Source organism: Ornithorhynchus anatinus, chromosome 7 (genome assembly GCF_004115215.2).
Source record: "Ornithorhynchus anatinus isolate Pmale09 chromosome 7, mOrnAna1.pri.v4, whole genome shotgun sequence".
Lineage (NCBI taxonomy): Eukaryota > Metazoa > Chordata > Mammalia > Monotremata > Ornithorhynchidae > Ornithorhynchus > Ornithorhynchus anatinus.
In genome coordinates this window covers 20,764,043-20,786,036 of record NC_041734.1, presented here as the reverse complement: position 1 = coordinate 20,786,036, position 21,994 = coordinate 20,764,043, and the positions used below count along the sequence as shown (strand labels likewise).

At 48.2% G+C, this 21,994-nt stretch overlaps 1 protein-coding gene across 1 annotated transcript in view; it reads left to right on the top strand.

Moving 5' to 3' along the window:
• The first annotated feature begins 784 nt into the window (after window positions 1–784).
• Window positions 785–21,994, top strand: part of LAMA3 (laminin subunit alpha 3) — a 129,547-nt gene continuing 108,337 nt past the window's right edge. The window contains exons 1-9 of the mRNA XM_029069416.2: window positions 785–862; window positions 3,180–3,350; window positions 4,598–4,689; window positions 7,799–7,914; window positions 9,788–9,906; window positions 14,492–14,582; window positions 16,927–16,989; window positions 17,628–17,765; window positions 18,394–18,528. Coding sequence (XP_028925249.1) covers window positions 3,225–3,350; window positions 4,598–4,689; window positions 7,799–7,914; window positions 9,788–9,906; window positions 14,492–14,582; window positions 16,927–16,989; window positions 17,628–17,765; window positions 18,394–18,528 — 880 coding nt within the window. The 5' untranslated portion in view covers window positions 785–862; window positions 3,180–3,224. The remainder of the gene's footprint in view (window positions 863–3,179; window positions 3,351–4,597; window positions 4,690–7,798; window positions 7,915–9,787; window positions 9,907–14,491; window positions 14,583–16,926; window positions 16,990–17,627; window positions 17,766–18,393; window positions 18,529–21,994) is intronic.

Below are 21,994 nucleotides of genomic sequence, written 5' to 3'. Positions count from 1 at the left end.
ACCAATAGCCTAAGTAGGAGGGAGAACAGGTATTGAATCCCCATTCTGCAGATGAGGGAACGGAGGCACAGAGAAGTGAAATGACTTGCCCAAGACCCGATTTGTTTGTATCCACCCCACCACTTAGTACAGTGCCCGGCATGTAGTAAGTGCTTAACAAATGCCACAGCTGTTACTGTTAATATAATTAGAGGTTTTAGAAGCCTCCAGAGAAGGGAGCTGCAATCATCCTAGGTTCTGGAAGGGGAGATCATATTAGAGAGGAGCAAAAAAGGCTCAGTACAGTCTACAGCCCCTCTCAGGATTGCACCCAGATCCTCTGAGTCCCGGACCCGGGCTCTTTTCAGTAGGCCAAACTGCTTCAGTATTATTATTATTGTTGTTGTTATCATCTCCAACTTGTAAACTTCCCTCTTATACAATTTTCAGCTGATAATTGATTCTAATGCAGATGCTGGCTGGTGAATTTTGGGCCTTCCCCAGCCTGGGGTTTAACTAAGGCTTCTTCGTGACCCTTGTACCCTTTTTACAGTACACCACAACACCCACACACTTTTTTAGTCCTTGTAGCCGACACCAGCTTCTTCTGGAACCTTGGAATTGGGGTGCTTTTTAGCAGATTCACTGAAAATGTTTTCCAGCTGTTGGTGGTTTTCATCCTTTTGGTGAAGGGGATATGGTGTCTCCGGCATCGGCCTCCCCTCGCTGTTTCACTGGGCAGTGAGAGAATGTTGTGTTACTAGATTCCAGATTGGACTGCTTGGAACAGTTTGGGAAAGATGTCCACACCCCCATCACCCAGGATGATGATGTCATCTGTACCACAGAATATTCTCGGATCCTGCCCCTGGAAAATGGGGAGGTGAGTATATTGAAGGTGCAGAGAGAAATATGCTGCAATTGCCAGGCCAGCTCTGATTTTTGTGTTTGAAGGCAACCAGCTGCACCATGGCAAGGAAATCATGCCTTTTTTGTTTGATACAGAGGTAAATAGTCAACCACTGCAGATTTTTGAGGAGAGGAGAGGGGTGACACGCCCTAAACCTAATAAGCCGGGTAGCAGGGTGAAATATGGACTGCTTATACTCAGACTGTCTGGTCTTATGCTTTCGAGTTATCTCCAACCCTTAGCGACTTCATGAGCCCATCTCTCCCACAACGCCCCACTCTCCACCTGCAGTCGTTCTGGTAGTGGATCCATAGAGTTTTCTTGGTAAAAATGCAGAAACGGTTTACCATGGCCTTCTTCCACACAGTAAACTTGATTCTCCACCCTCAACTCTCTCCCATGCTGCTGCTGCCACCCAGCACGGGTGAGTTTTGACTTGTAGCAGGTTGCCTTCAACTCGCTAGCTACTGCCAAAGTTAGGAATGGAGTGGGTAGGCCTCTGACTGACTCTCCCTCTGTAGGATCGCTAAAACCTGCTCTTTCCTCCCCATCATGTTAGTACAATCACTCATCCTATTCTGCCTAGATTACTGCATCAGCCCCTTTTCTGACCTCCCCAAGCCAGTTCGTATTTCACCCCGCTACCCAGATTACCAGGTTTAGGGCATGTCACCCCTCTCCTCTCCTCAAAAATCTGCAGTGGTTGACTATTTACCTCTGTATCAAACAAAAACTCCTCACCATTGCCTCTAAAGCTTTCCATCACCTTGCCCCCCTCCTACCTCACCTCCCTTCTCTCCTAAAACCCAGCTCGTACACTTTGCTCCTCTGGTGCTAACCTTCTCACTGTGCCTCCATCTCGCCTGTCTCGCTGCTGACCCCTTGCCCAAGTCCTACCTCTGGCCTGGAACACCCTCCCTCCTCAAATCTGCCAATTATTCTCCCCCCTTTAGAGCCTTACTGAAGGCACATCTTCTCCAAGAGGCCTTCCCAGACCAAGCCCCATTTTTCCTCGTCTTCCACTCCCTTCCACATCACCCTGACTCTCTCCCTTTTCTCTTCTCCCCATCCCCACTCCAAAGCACTTATGTATAGATCTGTAATTTTAATTATTTATATTGATGCTTGTTTACTTGTATTGGTGCCTTAGTATCTGTTTGCTTGTATTGTTGTCTGTCTCCCCCCAGCAGACTGGGAGCTCATCGTGGGCAGGGATTGTCTCTCTTTATTGCTGTATTGTACTTTCCCAAGCACTTAATACAGTGCTTTGCATACAGTAAGCACTCAGCAAATACAGTAGAATGAATTAATGGAGTACTGGAAACTCTCCAGGTGCAATCCTGAGAGGAGCTATAGACTGTACTGAGCTTTTTTTGTTCCTCTCTCATATGTTTTCCTTGCCTAGAACCTGGGGTGGTTGCAGTTTGCTTCTCTGGAGGCTTCTAAAATCTTTAATTATAAGGACAATAATAAGTGGCATTTGTTAAGTGCTTACTCTGTGCCAGACACTGTACTAAGTGGTGGAGTGGATAGAAGCAAATTGGATTGGACACAGTCCCTGTCCCACGTGAGGACCAGACGTATTCAGTCTGAATACCCATTTCATAGCTAAGTTGGCTGAGGCACAGAGAATTGACTCGACCAAGATCACACAGCAGACGAGACAGCATAAGACAAGACAATTACGTGCCAAGCACTGTACCAAGCACTGGGGTAGATACAAGATAAGCAGATCACAGCAGACAAGACAGCATAAGACAAGACAATTACGTGCCAAGCACTGTACCAAGCACTGGGGTAGATACAAGATAAGCAGATCGCACACAATCCCTAAGGGGGAGGGAGGGAGGACAGCTGTTGCAGCCCTATTTTAAAGATGAGGAAACTGAGGCACAGATAAGTGACTTGCCCAAGGTCACCCATCAGGCAAATAATAATAATAATAATAATGTTGGTATTTGTTAAGCGCTTACTATGTGCCGAGCACTGTTCTAAGCGCTGGGGTAGACATAGGGGAAGCAGGTTGTCCCACGTGGGGCTCACAGTCTTAATCCCCATTTTACAGATGAGGGAACTGAGGCACAGAGAAGTTAAGTGACTTGCCCACAGTCACACAGCCGACAAGTGGCAGAGCTGGGATTCGAACTCATGAGCCCTGACTCCAAAGCCCGTGCTCTTTCCACTGAGCCACGCTGCTTCTCCTCCTCAAATGACAGAGCTGGGTTCAGAACCCAAGTTCCCCTTCTCCTAAGTCCATGCATCCCTAATTAAATCCTTTCTGACACAACAGGTGGTGGTGTCCTTGGTCAATGGCCGCCCTGGGGCAAGAAACTTTATGTTATCGCCCACGCTGAGAGAGTTTACAAAGGCCACAAACATCCGCTTGCGTTTTCTCAGGACCAACACCCTGCTCGGTCACCTAATCTCCAAAGCTCAGAGAGACCCAACAGTCACACGGCGGGTGAGTATGCTCTTTCAGGACTTTGCCGATGTGCTCCCGGGAGCTCTTCACACCCAGATCTGATGTCAAAGGTTTGCGGTCGAAGGCGCCGGCCTGAATGATCTGCCTGGTGGTGAGTGTCCGGCAGAGAGCCAGGAGTAGGGCTGGCTTCAGATGGGGCATGAGGTAAAGTCGTCACCTCAGGAACCCATGGGGAACCTTAAAAAGAAGGCCACCACCCAGCACTTTTAAGATGGCCCCAGTCCCCCCACCCCATGCCCACGGCATGCGTCGTGAGCAGGTAGGGAGAGACCTTGACAGTAACAGACCCTCAGCCATTTGGTAAGCTATTATTGCCTGTGATATTCAAAGTAGCCTAGTAAGGTGTGGGACTTCCATTTTCTTTAATCAATCAATCAATTGTACTTATATAAAGCTTACTACATGTAGAGCACTGTACTAAGCACTTGGGAGAGTACAATACAACAGAATATTAGTAGACATGTTCTCTGTCCAGAATGTGCTTTAAACAAGATACAAAAAATAAAACCAAAACCACCAGAGAAAAAAATATAATCCTCACGGTGAGGTAGAGCGGAGCTGGGAAACAGGAGCATTAGAAGAAAGAGTACGGACCTGGGAGTTAGAGGACCTGGGTTCTAATCCCGGCTCCACCACTTGTCTGCTGTGTAAACCCTTGGGTGAGTCATTTAACTTCTCTGTGCCTCAGTTCCCTCAACTGCCAAATGGGATTCAATACCTGATCTTCTTCCACTTAGACTGTGAGCCCCATGAGGGACCTGATTACCTTGTATCCACCCCAGTCCTGAGTACAGTGCTTAGCACATAGTAAATGCTTAACAAATACCATAGTTATTATTATTATATGCAGACAGTAGAGCAGGGCTAGTTAAGGTGACTGCGTTCAAGATAGGAATGATACACAGTCCTCTAAAAATTCAGTGTTCATTAATCTGGGTGGTGGGGGGTTTTCTCCTGATGAGACTTGGTGAGGGGAGGCAGACCCCTGGGTGGTTGTGACCACACACAGCAATCTGGTGGCCAAGAGTCAGGGAACAAGCTGCCCTCTTGGCAAGAGAAACGGGCATCCACCTGAGTGGCCGGGCCCTGGGGTGGGGAGATTGAAGGTGGGGGAAGGTGCTGGACGGATGGAGGAGAGAAGGGAGAAGGCTGGGACTTGAGTATCCACGCCCACCCCTCCTCACATCTCTTCCCCGCCCCATGCCCATCTTTGTTCTGTCTCCCAGTACTATTACAGCATCAAGGACATCAGCATTGGAGGGCGATGCGTGTGCAATGGGCATGCTGAAGACTGCGGTGCCCAGAACTCCCAAAACCTGTAAGTAAATCGGGCAGTCTGCCTCTCGGACAAAATCCAAGCCCCTGACTGCTGGCTTCAAAGGATTTTGTCAGGCTTGTACTATGTGCACTGTTCTAAGTGCTGGGATAGATGCAAGCTAATCAGGTTGGACACATGGACATGGGACTCACAGTTTTCATCCCCATTTACTGCAACATTGAAGAGTGAAGCGACTTGCAGCAGAGAAGTGGCAGAGCCAGGATTAGAACCCAGGTCCTTCTGACTCCCCGGCCCATGCTCTATCCACGAGGCCAAGTTCTTCTCTTGCTGTTTCCCTCTTAATTATCCATAATCTTCCCACTTACCCCCAACATGTAACTTTTTGCTCTTCCCAACCAAAACTCCTAACTGTACCCCCTCTCAATTCTCTCAGCTCCGACCTACTGCACCCCCGCCCCCTCCCCCCTTGATGGAACTTCCCTCTTCACCCTCAAATCTGCCTGAAAATCCACCTCCCCCAGGAAGCCTTCTCAGGCTCATTCTCCTCTCATTCCATCAGTAAATCTTAGCAGTCACATCTATAGAAATGTATTTATTCTTCAGCATTTTATGATATTCTCCGGTAATAATAAGAATAATAATGATGATACTTGTTAAACACTTGCTATAGACTAGGCGCTGTTCTAGGTGCTGGGGTAGATACAAGTTAATCAGGTTAGATACAATCCCTGTCCCATTTGGGATTCACAGTTGAAGTAGGAGGGAGTAGGATTTAATCCCCATTTTACAGATGAGGTGACTGAGGCAAGGCAACAGAGAACTTAAATAACTTGACCAGAGTCACAACAGCAGACCCGTGGCGAGCGGTCGGTTAGCCATATAATTCCCTCTTCTGCATATGTATTAGTTGGTGCCTAGTATTTCTCTGAGAAGACTGCCTTTTAAGGGGGTGTTGAGGTTTCCATAAATGTCTCATTTGAAAATTTCTGGACTGATGATAAACCAGAAATCTGAATTCAGGAGAATAAAAGAGTACTGAGTAAATATGACTTTTGTTATGAGTCGAAAATGGAAAGCAAATCGGACAGGGGACTTGTAGCCGAACGCTTTCTGGCTTCCTGAACGTACAAATTCCTGAAGGCTGGGGCTCTGTTGGACCTGTATTTTCTGAAGATCCAAGTGACGGAGCCGGCCTCCCTGGGTCTGGAGACTCATGGGAAGAAGGTGCCAGGCTCACTGAGAGCAGGTGCTCCTAGTCATCCTCTTGCTTCTCTTCTCATCACTCTCTTAAACGGATCTTTTAGGGAAGGAGAAGCAGCGGGGTCCAGTGGAAAGATCCCTGTCCTGGAAGCCAGAGGACCTGGGTTCTAATCACAGCTCTGCCGCTTGTCCATGGTGTGACCTTGGGCCACTCACCTCATTTCCTGTGTGCTTCAGTTCCCTCATCTGCAAAATGGGAATTCAATACCCATTCTCCCTCCTACTTAAGCTGTGAGGCCCATGTGGACCTGATTAGCTTGTATCTACCCCAGAGTTTAATACAGTGCTGGGCACATAGTAAGTGCTTAGCAAATATCCCAATTATGATTATTAGGAAGCATCTTCCAGTACCTTCTGAGTCCCCCCGCAACTGATCCTTCAACACTTTGGCACTACCTACCCACTTGTACCTATATGCTTGTGACCTCACTACCTCCCACAGCATTCTGTTTATAAATCTCACCTTCCTTAATCATTTAACTCTAACTTTTCCATATTTCTCCTTTTCTTTATTCCTCCTCTCAGCATGGCATAGTGGATAGAGCCCAGGTCTGGGAGTCAGAAGGTCCTGGGTTCTAATCCCAGCTCCGCCACCTGCCTGCTGTGTGACCTTGGACAAATCACTTCACTTGTCTGGGCCTCAGTTAACTCATCTATAAAATGGGAATTGGGACTGTGAGCCCCACGTGGGACAGGGACTGTGTCCAACCCGATTTGCTTGAATCCATCCCAGTGCTTAATACAGTGCCTGGCACATATTAAGTGCTTAACAAATACCATTATTATTATTATTATTATTCTAGTGTTTTGCCCCTCCTGCTAGATTGTAAGGCCCTTCAGGGCAGGAATCATGTTTACAAATTCAGGCACTCAACAAATAATATTAATAATAATAGTGATGAAGATAATGATATTTATTAAGCACTTACTATGTGCCAAACACTGTACTAAATGCCAGGGGTAATCATCAGACTCTACATGGAACTCCCTGGCTAAGTAGAAGGGAGAGCAGGTATTGATTGCCCTCCTTACAGAGGAGGGAACTGAGGCACAGAGAAGTCAAGTGACTTGGTCATAGGTACTCATCGGGTAAGTAACAGAGCCAGCATTAGGCTTGGGAACAGCATGGCTTAGTGGAAAGAGCCCAGGCTTGGGAGTCCCAGGTTGTGGGTTCTAATCCCAGCTCTGCCACTTATCAGCTGTGTGACTTTGGGCAAGTCACTTAACTTCTCTGTGCCTCAGTTACCTCATCTGAAAAAAGGGGGATGAAGACTGTGAGCCCCACATGGGACAACCTGATTACTTAGAACAGTGCTTAGAACAGTGCTTGGCACCAAGTAAGTGCTTAAGAAACACCATCATCATCATCATTAGAATTCAGGTCCTCTGACTCACGGGGTCAGGCTTTTTCCACTAGGCCACATCCGTGTGCCTCCCAGCCCTTCCTAACCACCTCTCAGCGGGCAAAAAGCGCTTGCTGGATTTGTTCATTGAGAAGCAGCGGGGCTTAGTGGATGGAGCACGGGCCCGCAAGTCAGAAGGATGTGGCTTCTAATCCCGGCTTGGTCACTAGTCTGCTGTGTGACCTTGGGCAAGTCACTTCACTCCCCGGGCCTCAGTTACTTATCTGGGGATTAAGACTGCAAGCCCCATGCAGGGACTGTGTCTAACCTGATTAATTTGAATCTACCCCAGTGCGCTTCCGAACAGTGCCTGGCACAGAGTAAGCACTTAGCAAGTACCATAATGATTTATTGTCATAGTTATTATTTCACTGTGTCTATTTGTTGCCAAATTGTACTTTCCAAGCACTTAGTACACAGTAAGCTTTCAATAAATGTGACTGAGTGAATGAATTGGATTCAGCTTCCTTTCCCCAACCCACCAGGTACCAGTGTGAATGCCAACACAACACTTGCGGAGAAAGCTGTGAGCACTGCTGCCCCGGGTACCACCAGAAGGCCTGGCAACCCGCCTCGTCCGGCCATACCAACGCTTGTGAACGTAAGTGGCCCCCGGAAGCGATTAGAAAGTGACCTGGCATTTCCAAACTGTTCAGCTGGTGCCGGTTCAGTCGGTGGTATTTATCAAGTGCCCACCGTGTGCAGGGCACAGTAATAATAATAATAGGGAATGATAATTGTGATATCTGTTAATCGCTTATTATGTGCCGAGCACTTTACTAAGCGCTGGGGTGGATACAAGCAAATCGGGTCGGTCGTAGTCCCTGTTGTCCTCCATGGGGCTCACGGGTGCAAATTCTCAAAGGCACAGCTCCAGAAAAGCAATTATTACTACCACGTATCAAACTTAAGGGCTGCCTATAAAGGAAAGATAAATGAAAAACAGATTTGTTCCCAAACAACTGATCACACATTGTAGTAACCAAAATTTCTTCATCACGTAGAAATGTTACCTTTGAAAGTAAAAGTAGTATCAAGAAAATACAGTCGGGGTGGGTGACCGTTCCAGGGCTGAGTCGTTTACTGTTACACACTGGACTCTCCCAAGCGCTTTAGTACAGTGCTCTGCACGCAGTAAGTGATCAATAAATACAACTGACTGCCTGGCTCCTCTTTAAAGATCCTCCACTGATCTTTCCCGATGCTAGGGCTTTGCACTCTGACTGTAACAAATACCTACTGGGCCCATGCTGTACACTGTCAGCTTCTTTTGAGCAGTGATCATGTCTACCCAGTTTTTTATAGTGTACTTTCCTAAGTGTTTAGTACAGTCCTCTGCACACAGTAAGCACTCAATACAACTGAATGAATGAACTGGTGGATGAATTTGCTCACTCCAAGTCAAAAGATAATGCTGGCTTATGTGCATTGTGGACAAGACTAATGGCTCTGCATCTTTCCTGGGGAATGGTAAAGTCTGCCCATCTGTCGGTTTGGCAGAATGTACCTCAGTCTTGCAAAAATTAGAAAAACACCTTATGGAATTTAGGCATGTTAGAGCTTAGCTGAATTCCTGTGGAATCTCACTGTATGAAAGACAAAAGGTGCCCCCTCAGAAACAGGTGACAAGTAAAAAGGACAGAACTCGAGTCTTTTTCTGGGTGTTTTTTTTTTTTGAAAGAGCTGAAAAGAAAGTAAAATATGCAGCATAGAAGCTTTCAAAACACAAAGTCATGAAGCCAGAAAATGCTTTTATTTATTTATACTTTTATTCACCTCTCCCCTTGAGTTCATAATTCAATAAGCAATTTTGTTAATGCACAAAAGATACATATAGACAGTAGTTACTTAGAAACACCTAGGCATAGAGTCATACAGAGAGACAGAGGAAGAGATGTTCACCCAAAGTCACACATGTATGTGCCTACGTGTATATGTACACAACAATTACTTAGGGAAGTTAGCAGATTTGTTCCAGGTGACATTTTTGCCTTTTCCTCAAGGGAATACAGTTTTCCTCGATGAAAAATAAAAGTGTTCCTTCCTGGGATTAAAGGTAAAATTGCACCTATTTTCTGAAAAAAATAATAATTGTGGGTTTTTTGGTTGTTTTTTCTGAACCTGTGACGTGATATGTTTTTATTGAGACAGATTTGTTTTTTGAACAGGGAAGAGAACCCCTACCATTGAACTCTAAGAATCGGTCCTCTTTCAGTTTGAGGTTGCACCTTGGGATAAATGCACAAATGGCCCATGGGGTTTCTGTTTCCGGAAATGTTTGTTTTCACAGTGTTGCTTGTGGGAGATGAGCTCATCGTGGACAGGGAATGTGTCTGTTTATTGTCTATTGTATTCTCCCAAGTGCGTAGTACAGTGCTTTGCACATGGTAAGCGCTCGATAAATATAATCGAATGAATGAATGAGATGATGGCAGGCGAACCGGAGAATTGATGGAGTGTATCCCTTCCCTCAGCTTGCAACTGTCACGGACACAGCACGGCCTGTTACTACGACCCAGAGGTTGAGCAGCGCAGAGAAAGCTTGAATGTCCACGGGCTCTACGAAGGGGGCGGAGTCTGCATTAATTGCCAGGTAAGCCAAGTGACCCTTTCCCAGTCAGTGAATTCTGAAAAGCAGTGCCCCATGAAGCTCACACCTTCACCCTTCTTTTTGAGGAAGAGAAAGTCTGGAGCAACTTTCCACCCTGCCTGACTCACATGGTCTCATTGATTTCTCTGTGTCTATTTTTTCGGTGGTATCTGTTAAGCGCTTACTATGCACCAGGCGACTGTTCTGAGCGCTGGGTCAGACACAGTCAATCACCCTTTTGGCTTGCAGTCTAAGTAGGAGGGAGAATAGGTATTAAAACCCCATTTTGCAGCTGAGGAAACGGAGACAAGGAGAAGTCAAGTGATTTATCCAAGGTCACCCAGCAGGCAAGTGGCAGAGCTGGGATTAGAACTCAGGTCCTCTAGCTCCAGTCCCTTTTTTATCCACTGGGCCCCGCTGCTTCCCATATCAGATCTTTTTTGCCTACATCAAATCTTTCTTTGCCACTTCAGACCTTTCTTGCCCACATCAAATCTTCCTTGGCCAAGTCAGATCTTCCTTGGCCAAGTCAGATCTTCCTTGCTTCATGTGAGGTGTTTTTTTTTTTTTAATGGTATTTGTTAAGCACTTACTATGTGCCAGGCACTCTGATTTAGATACAGGCTAATCAGGTTCTACACACTCCATGTCCCACATGGGGCTCACAGTCTTCCTCCCCATTTTACAGATGAGGCAAGTGAGGCATAGGAAAGCAAAGTGACTTGCCCACCCAACAGGCAAACGGCAGAGCGGGAATTATAACCCAAGTCCTTCTGACTCCCAGGCCTGCGCTCTATCCGCTAGGCCACGCTGCTTCTCACGATCCTTTTGTGAGGCTCCATCTCCCCGTGTCCTTTGAGCATTTTCTACTCAGGATGGTTATGGTTATTTGTCACTGCACTACTCCCGGTTCCGGAAGCCTCCACCATGGTGTGACCCGTAACCCCTTGCTCTCCTTCAACTCTCACGTTTAGCCTACTTCTAAATCCTGTTGGTTCTTCCTTTTGCCAACACCATCTCCTGGATCCTCCCCTCCCTCACCACCCAAACAACTGCCACTTGGATTCAAACCGTCGTGTCAGCCTCCTCACTGGCCTCCCTGCTTGCGGCCTCTCCCACCTCCCATCTAGATTATTCAATACTGCAAGAATCATCTTCCCCAAGTGTCACTCGCCACCAATGGATCCTCGAATCCCTCTGCGTCAAACAAAAGCCCCGACGTGGTTCGAGGCTCTCTACCGTCTCACCCTCACCTTACATTCATATTCGAATCCCGGCTCTGCCAGCTGCCTGCTGTATAATAATAATAATAATTATGATATTTGTTAGGTGCTAACTATGTGCCAAACACTGTTCTAAGCACTGGGATAGATACAAGGTATTCAGGTTGTCTCACGTGGGGATCATAGTCTTAATCCCCATTTTACAGATGAGGTAACTGAGGCACAGAGAAGTGAAGGGGCTTGTTCAAGGTCACATAGTGGACAGGTGGCGGACCTCTGTGTATGACCTCTGTGCCTCAGTTTCCTCATCTGTCAAATGGGGATTCAATACCTGTTTTCCCTCTTACTTAGATTTTGAGACCCATGTCAGACAGGAGCTGTGTCCAATCTGATTAACTTGTGTCTACCCCAGACCTTAGTACAGTGCCTGGCACATAGTAAGCACTTAAATATCACAAAACCCTGAGATGAGATAAGGAAGATATGTGAGAATTGATAAAGCACAGACGTAGGAGTATACAGTAAGTGCTCAATAAATACAATTGGTTGATTGGGCGGAACAAAGAGAGGGAAGGTAGTGGGTGAAAAGAGCACATCATCATCATCATCATCATCTTTATTATTATTACTTGTTAATCACTTACTATGTGCCAGGCACTGAACGAAGATAATCAATTCAAGATACAAGGTAATCAGGTTGGACACGGTCCCTGTCCCCCATGGGGTTCACAGCCTAAGGGGGAGAGAGAACAGGAACTGAATCCCAATTTTACAGATGAGGAAATTGAAGCTAAATGAAATGACTTGACCTGCCGTAGGTCTCACAGCAAGCAAGTGACAGAGCCAGGATTAGAACCCAGGTCCTCTGACTCCCACGCCTGTGCTGATTCCACTAGGCCTTGCTACTTCTCAAAACCAAGAAATGGCATCAGCTGTGGGACTTGGTCCACAGATGGCCCATCCAACTTTCTCAGCCATTTGGCCGGTGGCTGGGCTCAACAGCAAGCGGCAAATGGGCTCATCAAGAACCAAGGCCCGAGGGCTGTTCGGCTCTGACATCGCCACTCTCTCGGCTGCAGCTTGACCCTCCTGACCCTGCTGTCCCTGCTGGGCTGGGCAAGAGGAAAGCGTGGGTCAGTCATTGCTCAGTCAAAGGACGGTGACAGGATCATCAAACGCCTCCTCTTTGGACAGTTGAGTTGGGTTGGGGTGTATGCCAGCAAGGAGAGCAGAAGGAATCCTAAAAGACTTGCTGCCAGGGGACAATTTCCAGTAACTGAGAATGGGAATGCCATGTGGGACAGGGATGGCGTCCAACTCAAACAGCTTGTATCTACCCCAGCACTTAGAACAGTGTTTGATTCATAGTGAGTGCTTAGTAAACACCATAAACCCCCCCGCTAGTGTTGAGCAGGATGGTCGGGAAGCAAGGACAGGAGGCTGGTGTATAGGTAGATGGGAAGAGGTGAATATAACCTTTTGGAGCAAGAAACTCAAAGAGGCAGAGCTCCTTCCAAGGGCAGCAGAGTGGCCTAAGGATAGAGCATGGGCCCGGAAGTCAGAAGGATCCGGGTCTAATCCTGGGCCCGCCGCTCACCTGCTGTATGACCTTGGTCAAGTGACTTCACTTCTCTGGGCCTCAGTTACCTTATCTGTAGAATGGGGATTAAGAGTGAGGGCAGTTGGGAGGGAGTCTGCCCTTTGATTCATTTATTTGTTAAGCACTTACTATGTGCCAGGCACTGTTCCAACTACTGGGGTAGATACAAGCAAATCGAGTTGGAAACAGTCCCTGCCCCTTGCGGGGCTCACAGTCTCAATCCCTATTTTACAAATGAGGTAATTGAGGCACAGAGAAGTGAAGGACTTGTCCAAGGACACACAGCAGACAAGTGGCGGAGCTGGGAGTAGAACTCATGACCTTCTGACTCCCAGGCCCACATTCAATCCACTACCCCATCCTGCTTCCTCCACTGTGTCCAACTGATTAGTTTGTCTCTACTGCAGTGCCGCATACAGTGCCTGGAACATAGTAAGCACTTAACAAATTCCATTAAAAACAAAAAGGCCAGCATGTGGTCCTTCTAAGTGTCCTGTCCCTGATGGATTAAGGGATTGACCCCGGATGGCATGATGGCATCTTGCATGGTCTGACGCTCATGGGCACCTGGCCGATATAGGGTCATGTAGACCAGTCGATGAGGGCCTGGGCTGAGGTTAGAGGTTTGCTGGGCCGAAAAGTCTAGGGTAAATTTATTTTTCTTGCTACAAAGCATCATCTGGTCGCGTTTCAGGTTGAGGACAAAATCCACCACCATTTTCCCTCACTTTAAAAAGCCCTGGTGGACCCCGTAGAGCCAAGGGTAAATCAAATGGAGGAGCAGCAGAAAGAGCACCAGCTTGGGAGTCAGAGGATCTGGGTTCTAATCCTGGCTCTGCCACTTGGCCCCTTTGTGACCTTGAGCAAGTCACTTCCCTTCTCTGGGCCTCGGTTACCTCATCTGGAAAATGGGGAGGGAAGATGGTGAATCCCACGTGGGATTGGGTCCAAACTGATTAGCTTGCATCTACCCCAGAACTTAGTACAGTGCCTCGCACATAGTAAGTGCTGAACAAATACCATTAAAAAAAAAACACCCAAAAAACAACTGATCCTAGGGCACAGGGGGAAGGAAAGATCACTAAATTCATCCCCATGTCTCAGGGTGGAACAGGGCCCATTTCATCATGTATCACCTGTGGATTCTGTCACCACTCCACACCCACCGTCTCCACTCCTTTCCAGAAGATGGAGAAAACAGGGCTGAGCTGGCCTGTGCCACGCTTACTTTGAAAAAATGGGCACTGCCTGTCTCTAATTTGGTTTGCAGGAATTTACGAGCATTATCCAGAAAGCCTAATTAGAGGTCCTGGCACTCCGTGGATGACACACTTGAAGATTAACCTCCTTTTTTTTCCACTTGCGCAATGGAAATCTTTTCATGGATGAAGAACTCAGAAAGGAGGAAAACAAGAGAGAGGCTTTGCACGGGATAGCCTCTTGGGAAACTGACAATAATGTAGATGGTCCGTGTTCTTTTTTTCGGTTCCATCCACCTGAAATGCTTTATTTATTTACCAGCAGCAGGGGATGGTGATCAGAACTGTGAGATGCGGAAGGTTGAAAGCCAGAAAGAGAGATCATTCCTGGGGGGTGGTGGTAGCTGGCTCTCTGCTGGGAGTCTTTACCCAAATCTTTGCAGTCGGTCTAGAGTGAAATGAGGCTGATTTTCCTGCCAATCCCCGTGGGAGCCACTTTGCTGTGGCTTAGGGATCCCACACAACTGCTTTCCCTCTCAAGAGTTCTTTTTTTTTTTTTCCACTAGCACAACACAGCTGGCATTAACTGTGAGAAATGTGCCCACAGCTACTACCGCCCTGAAGGGGTTCCCGTAGAAGCGCCCCACGGCTGTATCCGTGAGTCCTCACCCTCCCGGTGCATGCAGGTTCTCCCTCCCTCTCTTTATCTCTCTCTCTCTCTCTCTCTCTCTCTCTCTCTCTCCTTCCCTCCCTCCTCCTTTCCTCCTCCTTCTTTTCCTTCCTTCCCTTTCTTTCCTTCCTCTTCTTCACTTCCTTCCTCCCCCTTTGCTTCCTTCCTCCCCCTTCTCTTCCTTCCTCCCCCTTTGCTTCCTTCCTCCCCCTTCACTTTCTTCCTCCCTTCCACCCCCTTCACTTCCATCCTTCCCCCTCCCTTTCTTCCTCCCTCCCTCCCTCTCTCCCTTCCTTCCTCCCACTTGCTAGCATTGCCTAGTGGAAAGAGCACGGGCATGGGTTTTAATCCCAGCTCCGCCACTTGTCTGCTGTGCGACCTTGGGCAAGTCACTTCACTTCTCTGTGCCTCAGTTATCTCATCTGTAAAATGGAGATTAAGACCGAGCCCTCTGTGGGACATGGATTGTGTCCAACATGATTACCTTGTATCTTCCCCAGCACTTAGACCAGTGCCTGGTACAAAGTAGACACTTAACAAATGCCATTATTATGTATCCTTTCCTCCTTCCCTCCCTTCATCCTCCTCTCTCCTCCTCCTTCCTCCCTCTTTCCTCCCCGTTCCCTTCCTTCCTCTCTTCTCCTTCCCTCCCTTCCTCCCCCTTCCCTCCTCCCCACCCCCACTGGAGCTGGTCTGCTTAGCTAATCTGGCTAATTCTTCCCCTCTTTTCTCGCTGGGCCGGCAAGAGGGTTGGAGGCTGTGGGGCCTGCCATCTTTCTGCCTCATCCCTATGCTTATTCATTGTCCCAGGCTTTCTTTGCCCCACCGAAAGGGCTCAGTTTCCCAGAAGTTCCTGGTACCATCAGATTCTTTTTAGACCCCTCCAAGGACCCTTCAATGTCTTTGTCATATCCTCTGAGGGGCGAGGTGGTTGAGGTAGGGAGAGACCCTTTATCTCCATGTCCACCAGTCAGTCAATCATATTTTTTGAGTGCTCACTGGTACTAAGCGCTTGGGAGAGTACAATATTCCCTGCCCACAAAGAGCTTATGGTCTCTAGAGGACCAGCAACCCCTCAGGAAATAAAGCCAAAGGAAGTTTGAATGTCACGTCTCAGTAGGGCACCACTGTAATAAAAGCAGAGTTTTGATTTTTTTTTTTTTGCTTGCCTCCTGACAACCAGATATAACCCCTGAAGGACAGGGACCATGTCTAATTCTCTCCCCCTCTAGACTGTGAGCTCGTTGTGGGCAGCAATGTGTCTGTTTGTTGTTATATTGTAGTTTTCCAAGCACTTAGTGCAGTGCTTTGCACACAGTAAGCTCTAAATAAATACGATTGAATGAATGAATAATTCCTATTTATTCTCTCCCAGTGCTTAGTACAGTGCTCTGCACAAAGTTAGCATTTAATAAGTACTATTACTACTAAGGGGTGACTTTCTGGTGTTCCCTTCCCCCTTAGACCATGGTGGGTGCTTCACAAGTACCATCCTACTATTATGATTATCTTCATTATTATTATAGTTCCTCCCTGGACCATCCAAGATGGGCTCAAAGCTACAAACCCCTAAGGCCTCTGCCTTTCAACTTTTTCCCTTTACTCCTGTTTATCTTGGGCGCTCAGTGGGGGGCTTGTGTTCTGTTGTTGTGTAACAGCAAACTAGGAAGAAGCAAATCGGGATGGGGAGAAGAGGCCTCGGACCTAGGGACCCACTCCATGGGGTGGCTAAGTCTGGAAAGGCTTAAGTGTTTGAGTGTGTCGGGATATGTGTTTGCATGTACAAGCATGTGTTTATATGTGCAATTATGTATATGTGTATGTGTCTGCATAGATGTGTTAGCATGTCTGTACAAGTATGTTGTGTGTAGGTACAAGTATGTGTGACTGGGCTGTGTGTTTGCATCGGTGCAAGTGTGTAAGTCTATCTGTGTGTGTTTGTATGTCTGTGCAAGAAAATCTGGTTGTATGTGTTTGTGTGTTTGAATGTCAGTATATGTATCTGAAGCAGCATGGCTTAGTGGAAAGAGCCCGGGCTTGGGAGTCAGAGATCGTGGGTTCTAATCCCGGCTCCGCCACTTGTCTGCTGTGTGACTTCAGGCAAGTCACTTCACTTCTCTGTGCATCAGTTACCTCATCTGTAAAATGCAGATTAAGACTCTAAGTCCCACGTGGGACAACCCGATAACCTTATATCTATCCCAGGGTTTAGAACAATGCTTGGCACATAGTAAACGCTTAACAAAGCCATCATTATTATTTTTGTGGGTACTACCATTTGAAAGCCAAGAGACCCCCTGTAAATCTGCATTTCTTTTGCTTTTTTTCCAGGAATCCCTATATATCAGACCCCCACTCACAGACCAGGAGCTCCTGAAGCTGGACATATTCAAGGCAAGAATTCCCTTCTTTGGGAGGAGTCTCGGGCACTGCCCCCGCCCCCAAGAGCCCCCGGGTCAGCATGTGCCATGGACTTGTCACTTCTTTAGTCCACCCAGCTGCCCCAGGAGCCTTCTCCTCCAGTGACCAAGACCGGGAAGTTACTTTGGGGCCGAGTGTCCAGTGTGCTAGAAAGGCAACCTTGTGTCAGCCCTGAGGAGGGAACCTCAGACTAGAGCAGTGGACTTCTTTGGGATGTTCTGTTGAGCAATTTCACATCCCATCTCTAGCTTCGCCAAACTCCAAGAGATTCCCAGCAGGTTGGAGCTCCTGGCTGGGACACTGGGAGGTTTTGGTGCCGAGTAAGAATGTTCTTTTGCTGGAACTCCTTAGCTCTCTCTCTGGCTCTCCAGTGGTGAGTTTGAGAGCAAGATGTAGTACGGGCCTGGGAGTCGGAAGGACCTGGGTTCTAATCCAGGCTCTGACACTCGCCTGCTGTTTGACCTTGGCCAAGTCAGTGCCAAGGTGAGCGGGTTCCCGGCTTGCCCCACCGAGGTCCTAGGTGGCCGGGTTGGGTGTCAAATTCAACACGGTGGCGAGAGCGGGCAAGAGGGTAACTGTGCGTGTCTCTCACGGGGCCGTGATGCTTTCAGCGTGCCAGTGCCACGGCGCAGGAGTGCTGGATGGCCGATGCCACCGGGAGACGGGGCACTGCCTGTGCCAACGAGGGTTTCGGGGCTTCGCCTGTGAGGAGTGCGAGGTTGGACATTTCCACTACCCGCTCTGCCAGCGTAAGTACCAGCGCTCAGCCTCTGCCCGGGCCAGGGTATTGTTTCGTTCTGTCGTGTTTGGTGAGTCTAATTTCCCCCTCTCCCGCCTCAGAGCTATAAAGCTTCATGTTTCCACTGAAAATGGGCTTTTGGAAACCACGTGACTGACACCCACATTGGCTCCAAGCCCAGCCCGGAGGCTTGCGACTTGTCACTAGTAATTAGGCATCTTCCTCCTCCCCTGTGAGATGCCCAGGAGAGACTGCTAGTTCATGGTGTAGAAAGCCAAGTTGGCTGTGAGCCCAAGGACCACTGATTTCGCCACTGCCATGCAAGCCCAAAGAGCAGCAGCTGGGCCACTTGGTCCTTTTCTTCAGCTTCCTTTTTTCTCCCAGTTTTGAAGAATGGGCCAGATCCATAATTCAGACTCTGCAAATTCATAATTGGTGATAATTCAGACTGCAGCGAGGTTGGTCTAGGACTGCTCGTGAAGCTCAAAGAGCACGAGAATCCAGGCTCCCTGGGACGAGAGGGAAGAGAGAGAGAGAGATGAACCAGTCACTCAGAGATGAGGAGGGCAGAGGGTGGGATGAGATCAGAGGACAGCGAAGGAAACAGGATTCCCCTGAAAACCATCTCCTTTTTCCAGAGTGTGAATGTGACCCAGCCGGGGTCGTCCCGGAAATCTGTGACTTCTTGGGGAAGTGCCTGTGCCGGTCTGGGGTTGGCGGGGCCCACTGTGACAGCTGCCTTTCGGGATCCCACTCGTTCCCCGCCTGCCAAGGTATGTGCCACACCACGCAGACTTGGTTGGGGAAACAATTCTGGGCAAGGGGTGGGGGTCCCCAGCCCTCCAGCTGGGAGGCCTGCAGTTTTACTAGCTGAGCACTTAAAATGGGGCTTTGCTTGGGCTTGAGCAGTTTGGTGTGAGGAATTCGACTCCCAGTGAGGCTGAGGGGCCCACAGGAGGTGAGTGGTGTCATGTCCATTTTAAAGACAGAGACACTCTGACTGGAAGAAGCAAACGTCAGGCCACACAGCTGGATGGGACAGTCGTCCTGATCCCCCTCGCCAGCCCCCCAAGAGACCACATGGCTCCTCTCCCACAGCTTTTGTGGGGCAGTCATGTGGTCAGACAGGGCAGTGACCAGTGGGCGGCTAGTGGTTCACCCCAGGGCAATTGCCCTCAGGATCAGGGAGAGAGCAGGTAGGAAGTGAACTGATGTCTCTGGGCCAGGGTAGCTGGGTTTTAAGTGATTCTGTGGGCAGAGAACTGTACTCTGTAGTGGGCAGGGGGAGTGATTCCATGAAACTCAGCTAAGACCTGATCAGTGGCCCCAAGGAGCTCCCATTCTAAGCATGGAAATCAAGACAGACAGAACAGAGAAGCAGTGTAGCCTAGTGGAAAGAGCATGGGGCTGGAAGTCAAAGGCCCTGGGTGCTCAGGCTGGCTCTGCCACTCATCTGCTCTGTGACCTTGGGCAGGTTACTTAACTTCACTGTGCCTCAATTTCCTCATTCGTAAAATGGAGATTAAATCCTACTCACGGAGACTGTGAGCCTTATGTAGGACAGGGACTGTGTCCTACCTGATGATCTTGTATCGACTCCAGTGCTAGGTTTAGCATGTGGCACATAATAAGTGCTTATTAAATGCCATTTAAAAAAAAAAGCAGTGGTACAAGAGAGTAGAATGCGGAATGCAGAAGAAGCAGAAGAGAACGAGACATCCCTAAAGTCCACTGCCAGTCAGAGGGTGCTTCCTGCTATTTTCCATTTTAGGGATGGGGGATTTCCAGTCAGAATGCTTCTGTTCTGCCACGGATATAGCCAAAATGGCCTAGCTGGGTGTCCTCTTTTCTAAAAAAAAAAAAAAAAAAATTTCTGTGTGTGTGTGTGTGTGGTGTTTAAGTGCTTACTATGTGCCAGGCACTGTACTAAGCACTGGAGTAGATGCAAGATAATTAGGTTGGACAGAATTCCTGTCCCACCCAGGGATTGTATTCTCCCAAGCGCTTAGTACAGGGCTCTGCACACAGTAAGAGCTCTATAAATAAGACTGAATGAATGAAAGTGGTTTTGTCTGCAGCCTGGTCTCATTCTCCCTCACTAGGTTTGTGGATTTTGGAAGCAGCCTCTGAGATCTTGGGACAGTAAACCAGAGCCGTATGTGCTTCGGGTTCCATGGATTGTATCCCTCCCCTCCACCAGGTCCCATCCAGGATCCAGTCCTCTTTACCTCTTGGGTTTCTGTTTCCCATTAGAGGCTCTGTTGGACGCCAGGCCTGCTCATGGCTTCACTTAGGCCTTCTTGCTCAGTGACAGAGGCATTTTCTCTCCTCAAGGCAAAGCGGGGAGATTCTGGGCAATTCCAGTGTTTGAGAAATACTCCAGGGAGATGAGTGATGGGGAGCTCAGACAATGGTAACTGCCCGGGGGGCCCTGCAGGAAAGCGTGAACCAGACCTTATTGAGTGTCTGCATTGTAGCAAGCTGCACCCTGACCTCAGCATGATTGTGTGGGGGATTTAAAAAGGAATGGATTTAAAAATCTTAAAAAAATTGGAGCAGCAGCATGGCCTAGTGGATAAAGCTGGGTTCTAATCCTGCTAACTGGTCACACAGTTGTCTGCTCTGTGACCTTGGGCAAATCACTTCACTTCTCTGGGCCTCAGTTACCTTATCTGTAAAATGAGGATTAAGACTGTGATGCCTTGGTGCTTACCTTGTGTCAAGCTTATTCTAAGCATGTGGTAGGTACAAGTTAATCAAATCGGACACAGTCCCTGTCCCACATGGAGCTTACAGTCTGAGTAGGAGGGGAGAAAAGGGATTGAATTCCAATCATACAGTTGAAGAAACCGAAGCACAGAGAATGATAATGATAATGATGATGATAACTGTAGTGTTTCTTAAGCACTTACTATTTGCCAGGCACTGTACTAAGCACTGAAGTGGCTATAACAAGCAAATCAGATTGGACACGGTCCCATGTGAGGCCCACAGTCTCGATTCCCCCAAGCTTACAGTCTTAAACGAGTTTACAGTCTAGAATTTACAGTTTACATTCCCCCAGACTGGACCGTTCCTTCCGGCCCCCTCTTCAACTTTCCCATCCTCCCCAGCAGTATCTCCGGAGGGGATCTCCTGCCTCCTCTCGAATGCCACCCCTTCCACATGTGCATCGGACCCCATTCCTTCTCAGTTTATAAAATCTCTCACCCCTTCCCTCCCTCCCTCCTTAACAGCCATCTTCAACTGTTCACTCTCTGGAGGCTTCTTCCCCACTGCCTTCAAACATATCCATGTCTCCCCCATCCTTAAAAAGCCCTCCCTTGACCCCACAGCTCCCTCCACTTATAACCCCATCTCCCTCCTACCTTTCCGCTCCCAACTCCTTGAGCAAGTCATCTACACCCACTGACTCAAATTCCTCTCCTCCAACTCTTTCCTGGACCCCCACCAGTCTGGCGTCTGTCCCTTCCGCTCCACTGAAACCGCCAAATCCAAAGGCTCCTACTCCATTCTAATCCTCCTCGACCTCTCAGCTGCCTTTAACACTGTAGACCGTCCCCCTCTCCTGGATACATTATCCAACCTTGGCTTCGTTGACTCTGTCCTTTCCTGATTCTCCTCTTATCTGCCTGGCCGTTGATTCTCGGTCTCCTTCGCGGGCTCCCCCTCCCATCCCCTAACTGTAAGGGTCTATCGCTCAAGGGTCAGTTCTTGGTCCTTTCTCCATCTACCCTCACTCCCTTGGAGAACTCATTCACTCCCACAGCTTCAACTATCATCTTTATGTGGATGACATCCAAATCTATATCTCCTTCCCTGTTCCCATTTCAGGCTTGCATCTCCTCTCGTCTTCAAGATATCTCTACTTGGATGTCCTCCCATCACTTCAAACTTAACACGTCCTAGACAGAGCTCCTTATCTTCCCTCCCAAACCTTGTCCTCTCCTGAACTTGCCCGTCACTGTGAACAGCACAACCATCCTTCCTCTCTCACAAGCCTGTAACCTTGGCATCGTCCTTGACTCCGTTCTCTCATTCCACAGAGGTTTTTTTTTAGGTATTTATTAAGTGTTTAATATGTGCCAGGCACTGTTCTCTCTCATCAAATCAAGCAGACACTCTCCCCCCACTTCAAAGCCTTATTGAAGGCACATCTCTTCCAAGAAGCTTTCCCTGACTAAGCCCTCCTTTCCTCTTCTCCTACTGTCTTCTGCATCTCCCTTTATTGATTCCCTC